The following is a 13,396-nucleotide window of genomic DNA, read 5'->3' on the forward strand; positions in this document are numbered from 1 at the left end:
CCCATCTGTACCCATCATAATCATAAAAAATCATAAGCCCTCTGACAATAACGCTGTTCTCCGTTGAACACCATCTTTCCATCTCTACAGTCCAGACTGTTCTCATCTGTGGTTACATGAAACTCAATTCAAGTAGCTGCTGAAGGCTCATCCTCTCCTAGACTATATCTTCTGACGTGCCCTTGGGTGTCATTCCTCAACTATGTGCCAGATAGATGCAACTTCAAACAATCTAACCTGAAACCCAACGTGCAGTATCCATGCATATTTGATTTCTGGGTAATCCAGGAAGGGAATAACGTTCTGGGACACTTTCTAGACAGTTATGCACAGGTCTGTATATGTGTGTACTGGTATGACCCATGTTTGCAAGTCTGTGTATGTGAGCATCCTCGTGCCTTACATCAATGCTGGGGTCTGCATGTGATTTGTTGTACCAACAGCTCTAGTACTTCCACATGACAACAGTGAGTTTTTTCCTCCCCTCTCTTTGGTTTCACTGCTTTGTTTTTTCCCCCGGAAACACACGTGCCCCTTAAAGCCCAAAAGCGGCGCTGGCCCTGATGAGGCTGTATGGAGTCTATCAGGCTCTGCCCATTCCAATCATCCCAAATCATCTGAGTGTGCGTCACTGTGCGCTGTGCGTGTGCAAAAGCTGTTTCTGTAGGCAAGAAGTTAAAAAGCAGGATGCCCTGTGTTGTGGAAAAACTCTGCGGACGACGTGAGAGCAGGAAAAAGAGAACACCAGTCAAACACCAGTTGTAACTACACAGCTCCCCTGTTCTCCATCCGTATTTTATGCTTTAATTATCAAGCATTATGGGTCCCTTTGGGTCTCTGTTCATTTTAATAAAACACACTTTGTCTCACCCTGTCTCACCCTAAACCTTCGTGCTTGCTAAACATGTTTTAAGAGCCAATGTGTCACTATGGGACTGTGTCCACAGTGGGGGACTCGATCCTAGTTGTTCCTCATTTCTATAGAATATTGATGCCTGGTTAAATGTTCTGATGATGTGTAGCAGATTCTAAGGTAGCAGCTCTGAAGATACCGCGTTATCTCCATCTTATTAACCACTTGGTTGATAATTGGCACATGAACTTTAATTTGGACAAATGTAAAGACATGAAATAGAAATAAAAAGTACAGATACTTTATTGATTCAATGAAAATTAAGCAATCTAAGTATGAAAAAGGTCTGAGGGTGTAAATGTCCCATTCTTACAAACCCTGCCACTGGGGACTGTGCATTTCTTGGTGTCAGTCCCAGACCCGGGTAAATGGGGACGGTTGCGCCAGGAAGGACTTTTTGGTCCACAGTGGCAACATCTAACGGTAGAAGCTGAAAGGAGACAACACATGTCCCCCTCTCTCTGTGGGGACGCGATCATAAATGCCCATAGGATGCTGGACTATATCACCAGATGTGAGGAGTTTAAACCCATGTAATCTGGCCTCAAAAAGAGTGCTGTTCAGCAAAACAGGTATTTCACCGTAAATTCTAATTAAAAAACACTGTGACCAGAGTTAATGCGTACACACTTTAGATTGGATCTGAGAAAGATCTTCTTCTCATGGCATAGTTTGCCTCTAACCAAAATGGCCTTCTCTTGTTTGTTTCTTTCTTACGTTCTTAAGCAGCTCCAGAAAGGCCTTAAGCAGGGGATACAAAAACGGAAGAAAACCAGACTCCTCGTCCCAAGTGCATCTGGCGAAGCCATTGCATTCTCGGTGTCACTCAGCCTCCTGATCAGGTCTCATTATTGCACTTGTGTTTGCTTTATTTAGGCTTTATTAACTAACAGTGCCTCTCAGTGTGAGGCTGGGGACAAGGCCCCAACCGCAAATTGGGGGCCTGTGACCAGTTTTATGCCTCGGCTTACGCTCACAGCTCCAGCCCACCGCCACCTCCCGAATCCCATTCCGGCTGAGGAGGTAGCCCAAAATGCCTGGCAGTTTTACGACTCGTCAGCATGGTTGACTCTGTTTTCTGCTCAGGAGCACGTTGAGGTTTTGGCCGAGCAGCGAAAGGAGACATGTTATTTGAGCCACTGTGACAGCCTTTTGGTGCCCCCATCCGCTTCGGAGCGCTACGCTCTAATGATAGGATGGTCAGCAGAGACCTTGACATGGAGACTGTGGAGATGGAGCAGGGGACGGCCAAGCCCAAAACTGCTCCTCTACTTAACCGCTTGTGTACATATACACCAGTAGCTACATGAAGCTAATATGCGCGGTTGGACAGCAAAACAGTGATGGCTGAATACTAAATACATTCAGTCATATGTTCCATTACAATACCTAAAAATATATATCAAAAAAACATTCTGAAATGCAAGTGTAAAACCACTGTGTATATATCCTTGTGACATTTTTTCATTGCAATATCTGGGGCTGGTGAATTCGTCAAATTACTTCACCTAGCTAATATGTTACGGTTGGCAACTTCAGCATCCTATCAGCATCAACGTGAATTACGAATCAAAGCATTTTTTGTTGACTGTCATCCACATCTACATGACACATTGCATATAGTACTGTATTGTACACGCTGACTAGCAAATTGTACCATTCATTCATCCATTCATCTGCTTCATTTCTGTATTCTTCAACGTCCCCAGGCCGAGTGACATTATTTAAACTGAGGAAGATATCCGGTATTACTGCCGCTATCCAGTTTCACTGCTCTGGGGCACAATTTCAGTTAAATGTCCTATAGTGGAGCAGAGAGTCGAGGAAAGGAAAGCAAGAGCGGAGATTAGCGAGGACAGCAAGCCACAAGCCTGTCTTGTGTGTCAGCGTTGCGTCTTGGTGACGTGGTTAAAAAGCGCGGATACTGTAAAAAATGCAGAATCATGCAGCCCTCCCCCAACTTAAGTGATTACTCTTGTGCAATTGTGACAAGCAGTTACCAGATTGTGATTACAGTAATCGCAACAGGTCCGGACGTGAACATGAATCGAGCTGCCAAATCCACGGCGCACCAGGGTTTAGGTTAATGTTTACGCCATGGTTTGATCACGTCAACATGCTCTGCGGACCGTGGGCTGCCTGCATCGCTTTCTGGAATTAAGTGCTGGGTCGCTGCACATCTTTACACATTTTGCGGAAACATCTGCGCAGGTGCAGCAGTTTCGCATGAACGTGCGCACGTCGACGCTCCGGCACGAAGCGATCTCACATTGAAGCCAACTGGCATGTGCATGAAGACATTCCTGGCCTTCCAGAGTGCAGTAGCATGCAGAGAGCTCAGGAATAAGGTATCTCTCCATTTATTTTTTTAGCACGGGTTCAAGTGTAGTTTAAACATAATGAATGCTGCTGCACAAGGCATGCATTGGTCAGCAGGTGCAGGTCTAACTTGTCTGCCTCAGCCCTGCAGCTACATGGAAAAACTCTTGAGTGGATGTGAACTTGCAGACAAACACAAGAAAATTCTAAATGTAATGCATGTCCACGTACAATTTTTTATTTGCACACCAATATATTTTGTTAAGGAAAGCAACTGGCGTTGCAACGCCATGGTATTGATAACAATAGCAGGTCTAACGGCATGCATTCTTCAACTTAATGTATGCATTCTTCTGTATTTTTGGAAATGAAGGCAAGTGATTTATTGCCACATATTCATTTCTAAAAACCCAGAATAGGAGACATAGAAAATTGTGCCCTTGTGCTGAGGCCAGAGTTGTGTTTTGCCATGAATGTGGTTCAGGCACATGTGCGTAGAAGGTCCAAGTCTGGTCCCTCCTTTTCTTCCTTAATGGTCCACTATGCACTTCACGGTAAAATCGTTCTCAGTTTTGTGTGCAGGATGAAGCTGGCTGACTCCGAAACACCCCTAGGTATTCAGCAGCCCCTTGCTGAAACATTCCAGAGGCAAAAAAAAAAAAAACCCTGAAAAAAGGCTGCAACTGTCCTGCCGTGGTGGTGACTCACCTACACAGGTCTTGCCATCGCTGTGCAGGACGAATTTCATGTGGCAGGCGCACCTGGGCCCCTGCTCCGTCTCCTCGCAGGTGTGCTGGCATCCCCCGTTACCATAGTGACAAGTGACTGTGAGAGAAGTGACAAAGGAAATGTTAAAACAGAAGAAAGCTAGAGTGAAAAAGAAGAACGTCAAGTCCTCCCCTTCAATGGTGTCATGACAACCACTGTTTTCACAAAGATGTAACAAGTCAAACTTGTCCATAGTCCATAATGTGTCTTCTGCTGTTCGAAAACATGTCTTGTATGTATTCCAAGTAAAAAACACTTTCATAATGTAAGACTGAAAAATTACCACATGATATAAAGTGCATGATAGGGTTGAAAATATAAGTCATTAAATATATATATATATTTTAATCAATTAAATAATTACATTACAAAAATCACGCTTCACACACAAACACACACTAAATGCCACAAAGCACTGGTCTGCCAATTTTCCTGACTTTTAAAGACACTGATAAGTGCTGAGGTAACACATTTGGTGAAGCCCAAGTGTACAGTATAAAGGCTTAATAAAAGCCTTATAAATAGCTCAGGCTGGTGAGCGTGTGGAAATTCATTTAAATAGTGGGTAAAATGGTGAGAAATTGAGGACTATGTGCAATTTACATGATCACTGTAAAAGTGCTCAAGCAGCGAGTACCAAAAACAGCGCTGTGAGTTTAGAAATGTGGCTCTACTTGGATATATAAGTAAGTAGCGCTTTATTGTCATCTCAACAATACACAAATATGTATACAGTGAGTCGAAATATCCTTCTCCAGGACTGTGTGTGCAACATAGGACACAACAGTACAAGAGACAGATTATATTATGGTTTTTCAGATTCATTTCACCTTTATGACAATTCAGCTCAGTTTTTAGACATCACAACTTTTAGCTCATCTGTGTCTGTGCGTGAGTGTGACTATGCTGAAAAGGCTCTAAGATTCTTCACAACTTCTATAATCGAGTGAAGGAAAATCCTCCATCTTGCTTGAAAGACTGACACTATTTCCTCAGTTCCTCTACCCAAACACACACACCATGGGAAACAGAAGTGACTAAATGCATGCTGTCAAAATCTAAAACTGTACATATTAGTTACGTTGCAACCACAATATGTGGAACAGGGTCTTAAGAGTGCTGCTGGTGAAGCTGTAGCACACAGGAAGTATAGCTCCACCGGCAGACCGGGCGTCTTGGGTCATTTCCAACGCATGGGCAGACAATCTGCAGGGGAGTGTGGGTGGATTTTGTCCGGCGCTGCCGTATCGACCCGAGTTTAACTTGTTGATAATTGAGCTCGGTTTTCATTTTAAGCGTTCAGTCTATACACAGAGCCACCTCAGATCTCCAAAAGGAAAGAAATGCATCACACAGAAAATGTCTGCGTGTGAAGGACCTGCGAATATAATTATTGCACCACACTCTCGGCCAGGAAAAAAAAAAAAAAGGTGTGTGCCTCACTTACGCTTGCAGTCGCGGTTGTTCTTGGTCAGCTGGAAGCCCGGCCGACATTCGCAGGCGATGCCACCTTTGGGCGTCTCCCGGCAGATGTGGGTGCAGCCGTGGTTCTTGTCCATGCAAGTGAGACCCTCTTTGCCATCGACTCGCACTGAAGAATGGAAAGAGGCACATAGAGGGATGAGTGTTTTTTACTGGCAGACTGAAATAACCTATGTGAATTGATCTGAAAACAGTACAGTGAGCCTTCGTAAGGTCATTTGTTGAAATGTCTACAAGAACGAGCATCGCACTGCACACCAGGTCACACCAGGACATTACTCAGTAGTGGCACAGTAGCACACGGCCCCAAATCTGCTACTCAGTGGAGTCACAAACCACCGCAGGGCGCTTCTCAGACACGTCCCAAGCCACAGCACCAAACATCATTATTTCGGGACTTCCACTGGCCCCGTCAGCTTGTAGCGGAGCTGACTGGGCTCTCTTAACGAGAGGGAGAGCGGGGTGAGGACGCAACCGTGCAAATATATATATATATGCTGACGAGGACATGGCTTGAAAGACTTGCTTTTAATTACTCACTTACAGACTCCAACATCTGGACAGGGTCCACAGACTTAATTGCATCCTCCTGTTTTCCACATGTTCTGCCAAAAAAAAAGCCCAACATCCTGGAAATATTTCGTATCATTATTTTCTGTTCTTCGATTTTGTTAAAGATGTGTAAAAATGTCTCGGTGAGGCTGCCTGTCTTGATGGACTTGGGGAAGGGCTATTTGCATTGTTAGAGGGGTACATCCACAAAGAGTCAAATAATAGACATAGAAAGCAAGAAAGAGCTACCAAGTAATATTGAGCAAAACATAGTTTTATATTGAGCAAGCATAAGTATGTGTGAAACGTGTGTGCTGTCATCTTGGGGACATCTGTAGATTTCGATGCGTTTATAAGACTTGGTCAAATTAAGGGTGATGCATTGAGAATCTTGTGCAAACTGTGAAACAAGTGAGGACTGATGCAGCATGCATCATTTTATCTAAGAAGAGTCAGATGGAAAGGAATTTCAGACAACTGTATTTAAATGTTGGTAGTAGCTTAGTGAGTAGGACACTGGCCGATGAAGTAGAAGAACACAAAGTCCCAGGTTCAAACCCCACTTAATACATTGTGTCCCTGAGCAAGACACTTAACCCTGAGTGTCTCTAGGGGGGATTGTCCCTGTAATTACTGTTTGAAAGTCACTCTGGATAAGAATGTCTGATAAATGGCGTAAATGGAAATGGAAAAATGTATCAAATGACATAACTCAAGTATAAAAAAACAAGTTGCTCAAATAGGGGATACATACATGCACAAAATGTGACATGATTGTGGCAGCGTAATTCAGACCTCGGCAAACGCACGCAACAATGACGCTCTTACTAAAAGATGTAATTAATGTACAGCATGTGAGAAACCATGACCCAGAGTCTGCCTGTCGCCATAGCGACTGTCAGGATGTCTGTCTGACGTGTGGATTTAAAATAAGCCTGGTGATATTTCACCTCGGACTCCAAATCACAGTGAAAAACAAGGCGCCACCCTTCCCAATTAAAAAAAAAGCGCACACTCAACATTCCATTCCCTCCTCCAACTCCAAAGAAGGAGCACCTTTCCCTTGATGCTTCAGACCAATCCATCACTGCCAGGTCGAGCTGGGATTTGTGGGGTGGGTGCAGCGGGGCCACGGCCTCTCTGAAGGGCCGTAAAGTGGCAGCCCCAACACAATGCCCCCCTTCTAACCTGCACTCCCCAGGCTAGGCTCCGTCCACGCTCTGCGGTCGCCCCGTTCAGCTCCCTGCCAAATGCCGCCAGCTTTCATCGTTACAGCGCGTATTATGTTCGGCTCCCTGGAGCCTACGGCTGGAAATAAAACTGGAATCAAAAGCATGAGAGAAGAGGTGCGAAAAAGAGATGAAGAGAGAAGGGGGGGTTTAAGGAAGGGCAAGTAGTGGACGGGGATGCATCTGGAGGCTCCGGGATCACGTGCATGTTCATTCTCTCAATTTCAGGCACAGCCAGAGAGGAAAAAGCCCCAAAACCCCACGCTTTAGAGAAATGAGAATGAGTGCAGAAGCAAACACCCCACAATTTGCTCGCAATAAATCTAGAAGTTGCTCGACAACATAGAATGAACACCCTGCAATTTCCTGGAGGATTTTGTGAAACACTATTCCCACCTGAAAAAAAAAGCATGCCAGTGTCCTACAGAGACAGAAAGAGGGTAAAGCTAAATGACAGAAGAGCACAAAAAAAAAAAAAACGGGTCTAGGCCAATCAGCGGCAGTTTCTAGTGAGCAGATTAGCGTGGATTTGAAAAGGAGGAGCACCGGTGCGCAGAAGTGCGGTCGGCGCGGCAGGTGGCACGTCCACAGGACAAAGCCTGTCATCAAACGCAATCGGCGGGAATCATCTCGGCAGGTCTCTAATAGAGTAATGGCTTTAATGCCCCTCGTGAAGCTCCTCGTGAAGCTCGTGGCACTGCTCTGGCCCGCAGCCACGCCTCTCAGATCTGTCTGCACATCCTGACGTGCATAATCTTGCATCAGTCTAAAGGGGAAATGCAGTAATAAGGTGTATTACCGTATTGCGCCAAGGCATTAAATTGACAAATGCTCCCCGCTTGGCTGCAGAGTTTATTTGCCAAAAGAAAAGAACTTTCTGAGTGCAGTTGGGAATTTTTTTGGGGGGGGGAGAAAGTTGCACCTTTGATTGCATTGGTAGAAAAAAAAAAAAAAGAAATATAATGGTTTCTTTGCATTGGACAGGATGCTAATTGCTTTTTCGCAAGCCTCTCGTCATACAGTAGCTGCATTTTCTGGCCATTTACCGTGACGTGGCAGGTCTGCACCAGGTTTAATGCGGTTTGTCTTCCTACACTCAATTAGCACCACTGAGTAAATACAGCAGTTAGCGCTGCCAGTAAAACTTTAATGCTAACACCTGGAAATAGCTGTTAAGACCTGTATGAGCACAGCAGAAAAAGAGTTTATGAAGTACCAGGTTCCTGGCTGAACAACGAAGACTGCCAATGAGTGTCACGCAGACCACTGCATACATTATTGTATTGACACAATCCTTATCATGACCAAATGGCACTGAATACATCTTAGAACAATTAATAAAACGTTATGCTACATTAACAAATATCATATCGATCATTTCCAGATGCAAAATCTGAATCTCAACAACGGAGCGTCTGTGACCATGTAATAAGAATTGGATGGGTAGGTTAATTTGTCGTACACCAATTAATAATTTTGGTGTAAAACCAGCCATCCTGAACTGGAAGAAGTGGGTATGGAAAAAAAAATGCATGGATGGATATTGTGTATTATGCTACTGTTGTGACAAATCCAGTGATTTTATCAAAATTAATGATGATTCTGGCCTGTTACATTAGAATATGCCTTAGGTTCAGTAGGGTTGGTGGTAACATTCCACAGTACGCTCATCTTGCTCCGAGCAGCAGGGAACCTTTCAGGGGATCGACGACAAATACATAAGGGCAGCTCGGATGGCATGAGCGGCTTGTGGCATGGGGGCAGCCGCCCAGTTGTGGATAATGAGGCCATGGCTGGTCCCAGTTTCAGCAGACACCCATCAGCACAGTGGATTAAATGTCAGTGAACCATGCTGGCCTGGCAAAGCATCTGCCTCCTCACGCACCCCGCCCATGGCCAGTGAAGGCTTTGGGCAAAAAAAACTTCAGTAAAACTTCAGTGACCATTAATAAGTGACCTTGCGCAAAAAAAAAAAACACCATAAAAACAGCACTGGCCTACGGTTTATGTCCCTGGCTAACAACAGGATATGAAGTCACATGCTATGCTTCCACTTGTCTAGAGGAGGACATGGCAACTTCTCTGCTCAGGCCCAAAATAAGCACACGAGCACAGCCCCGGTTGCCATGGGACTGTTCCCTGAAACAGTGGTCGTCAAGGGGAAAATGGAGGCAGCATTCTGCCCTGCGAGATAATGAGCCTTTAAAGCATTTAATGAGCGACAATAAACACAGAGCGACTGTTCGGAACGGGGGTAGGCCCGGAGCCTCTGCTCGGCATATGCCAAGACCCCTGCCAGCAGCTCTCCTTCAAAGTGCTACCGTTTGGGCCGGTCTGCCAGCACCGCTGCATTTTCCTGCAAATGGGGTGGCATTCAGAGGAAAGAAGGAGAAAAATTTGTATATCTGTATGCATCAGAAAATAAATTATATATACAGACAAACATTCATTCTAATTCTGCGAGAGCTTTCTAGTGCACAGTGTCATGTAAGGAAACACTACTAGATGGAGGTGTCTGAATGAGAACATGCAAACGAGATGTAAAGAGTTGAAAAGGAAATGTGCGGGGAAATAACTAGCCTCCGTTTCACCCCCTCAGCATCAATTTTTGTATCTCTCTTGTGATGATTATAACCCGTCACCTGATGATGGTGGCCGAGAACTGAAAATCAAATGAACATTTCATTAAAAAATGAACACTTAATAAAACTAATAAAACTTGCAAAACACTTTTACCAATCACCAATACAAATCTATAATCTGTGATTCATAGGGAAAGGATAGGTACTATTGGCAGGAAGTTCATGTCTATTCGCCCGACTGAAATTACAGAAATTGGGAGATTTCCTAGATTTACAGCTCTAGTCAGGTGATCAAGGTATGCAATGCCTGTAGATTTTACATTGACCACGTTTTGTCTACCAACGCTATTATTCCAGGCTACATTTAACAAGGGGAGTGCTGAATGAATTTGGGTAGACTGCATCTAATTTAAATGACTGCTATTTTAATACCTGAAAAAATACTGATGAATTGCAATATTGTATGATGTCCCTATTCATTTTACATACATAACTGCATTCTAAACTAACAAGGCAAGTTCTGTGTGTGTTGTGTATGAAGAAATGTACTAAACAGGCCCCTGCACCCAAACCCCAAAACATCACGACAGAAAAGGTCACATTTGCACACCGAAAATATGCACGCTTCCTTCATGTATCTCTTTAATTAACGTCTTTTTCATGTCAGAGAAACACAGGTAAAGTCCTTATTATGGCAACACGGGCAGCTCCTCTAATGAAATGATGACAGCAGTTCCATGCAAATGCCTCAGGTAATTAAAGCCACTGCAGATTTAACATTTTGCAGAGAATGTTTGAAACCGCCATCACACAGGTTACAGGTTGGCATTATTCAAGGCACATTTGATATTTACATATATTTAGGTGCATGCAGTGCGTGAATCAACCGCAAAATTGACCATTGTTCCATACGTGCAATTCTTTTGATAATTAATATTTCGGACATTGCAGAAGATATGCTATGCACTGTTAACTACTTAGACAATGACAGCCCAACCCACCCACAGACTCATTGTTATTTGCTGTACTGAAATGACTCGTCGCAGATATTGAGTTACGGCTCCCTGTACTTTTTCTTTTTATAAAAATTCCTTAGATGAAAAATAAAGAACACCAAGTCACTGCTCAAGACAACTGGCAGTCCCTTATCCTTACAATCCATACAACCAAGTGGAAAAACATCACGGACTGGGGAACAGTGGGCGCTCGATGCCTGAGAGTGACCTTCAGCAAACCCACACAGCAAAAAGAGATGCCCACCACAGTCAGTCAAAATTTCAGCCAAGCTCCACCAGAGGCCAAATACAGCGGCGTTGACAACGTGGCGACAGAAGCAAACAAAGTGAGAAGGGAGTGAGTGGACCACGCTAATACAGTTATAGCTCAATTTGATGCTCCTCACAAGGAACCAATTTATATAAAATTGTCCATTTCATTACAAAAACTAAAAACTACCAAAAAGTCTTCGCATAATTTGGTTTGAACATCTATCTGCATCTATTCAAGTCTGGATTTGTGTGTGTGTGTGTGTGTGTGTACTCAGCACTTTCCCTAGCAGAATGTTTGTTCAAAAACAATGCAAGACAATATAGAGCCAAACGCAGTGGATACTTCAGCTCCTCATTGTTGATGGGACACAATGTCCCCTTCAAATTCAGCATTTTCACGGCCCCTGAACTGAAACTGAAACATTCGGCTCCAGAAGAACAGGCTTCCACAAATGCGTTTAAGACAAAGACCCTGACCATGAGGAATTATGAAAAAAAAAAAAAGCCTTCTGGCCTCCACTCTGGTGAGCGAGAGAATTCCAGCTAGTGAGCAAGATGAGTCAATACTTTTCTTAAAGTTCTACCAACAGGAACATTTACTGTGAAGAGGATGATCTTATGTTGGCACACAAAACAACGGTGTAAGATTGAAGCCACAATTTATAGAAATCTGTGTGTGTGTGTGTGAGAGAGAGAGAGAGAGAGAGAGAGAGAGAGAGATTCACAGCACCAGGGGCCTATCATCCAATTTGAAAACAAATGCTTCTCTCAGCCAGAGGAAGTGGCTTTCAGCGACTCGGTAAACAGTTCCTGGAACCGCGGTGAGCCACTGGCTGCAAGCAGCTCGGAGCAGCTGAGGCATCAGGCTACAAGTGACAGCGCCTCAGGACCATTTTCTGACTGGTCACTATGGTAACCCGAGCATGTTAAAGAAAATGCCTGGAAACCGGCCGCGATCCAGCACAAAAGATTCCAGGACATCGGTCAAACAGCCGCCGGGCTCAACAAGCGCCACCAAGAGAGGCTTTTCTTCCTGATAAATTATTGGCGAATAGTGGACAGGGGAGGCAGGATATTTATCCCCAAGTGAGTGAAGGGATGTTGGATTTAAGGTCTCCGTACTACAGCCATTCATCGGAGGCACTGACATTTACAGCCGGAGGGTAGATTAAAGATGTGCTTCGAAAGTTCCTGCGCTGTAAACCAAGGAATAAAACGGGTCAAAGAACAAGTTAATTTAAAGTTATTTACCATTCCAATTAATTTTTCTTTGTATTACTGATGATTTAGCACCAGCATATCTGCCTCTCTGTGCTTGTATAATGTATCACGACTAAGTGGTAAAATGGACTATCAATATCATTATCATTATATATATATCAGGATTTTATTCTCATTATTCGATCTGTATGAAACTGTCAAAATACTCAGAAAAAGAGCCAGAACAGCTGATACTGTAGAAGCTGCTTTATGAAATGAGAAAGTTTCCCTGTTCCTGTGTGTCCCCTGTTGGGCTCATACGACACTGTAGAGATAAGCACATTATTAATCAATATCATTCTAACCAGTCATTAAAATACATTGGAAAACTGGAAAGGATTTTTCATATTTAATCGCTGAAAATCAATGCCTTCAACTGTTTTTTTTGAAGAAAGACATCAATTCAGGTGGTGCTGTGACGAAAAACGCCATCTTCTGTTTAAATTCACCCAAGGATAAGTTGAAGTAAACTTGACCATTTGCTGATTAGATTAAATTTAATGTCTGACACTGAACACCACCTGCTTCGAAAGGCCACGCCCCAATCCTCAGCAGTTCCCTGCCCCCTTTCACATTTTAGAATTTGCTTGTGAGGTGAGACACACAAGAGGGCAACATCATTTCTCATTTAGACAACTGCGATAATAAACAAGAAATAAGGTTTTGTTTTATTAAATTATCATTATGTTATGTAACAATGATAATGATAAAATTCAAACAAAACCTGAACTGAGCTACGCACACACACGCACACACACACACACACACACACACTTCAAATCTGAACTGCTCCACCACAATATTCTGTTTATTTATTTCAATGATGTACAGATTTTCCCTTGCTATTTTCACCACATTCAAAACCATTTTAATTTTTTTTTAATTTCTACACTACCTAATAAATCTTATAACAGCAATGCACAGTACTACTTATAACAGAACTGTTACTGTACAGAACAGAACTGTTAGTATTACATTTAATGTCCAATAGTTACACCTTTTTGTGCATTTTGCTGCAGTCTT

General features: G+C 43.4%; 1 protein-coding gene across 3 annotated transcripts in view; it reads right to left on the reverse strand.

Moving 5' to 3' along the window:
* scube3 (signal peptide, CUB domain, EGF-like 3) overlaps positions 1-13,396 on the reverse strand; it is a 73,876-nt gene that overhangs the window by 25,650 nt on the left and 34,830 nt on the right. For all 3 annotated transcript variants that reach the window (XM_028994310.1, XM_028994309.1, XM_028994308.1), the window contains exons 5-6: positions 5,448-5,591; positions 3,941-4,057 (exon numbers count right to left, since the gene is read on the reverse strand). In XM_028994310.1, the coding sequence (XP_028850143.1) occupies positions 3,941-4,057; positions 5,448-5,591 (261 nt within the window). The remainder of the gene's footprint in view (positions 1-3,940; positions 4,058-5,447; positions 5,592-13,396) is intronic.

Source organism: Denticeps clupeoides, chromosome 10, assembly GCF_900700375.1.
Source record: "Denticeps clupeoides chromosome 10, fDenClu1.1, whole genome shotgun sequence".
Classification (NCBI taxonomy): domain Eukaryota; kingdom Metazoa; phylum Chordata; class Actinopteri; order Clupeiformes; family Denticipitidae; genus Denticeps; species Denticeps clupeoides.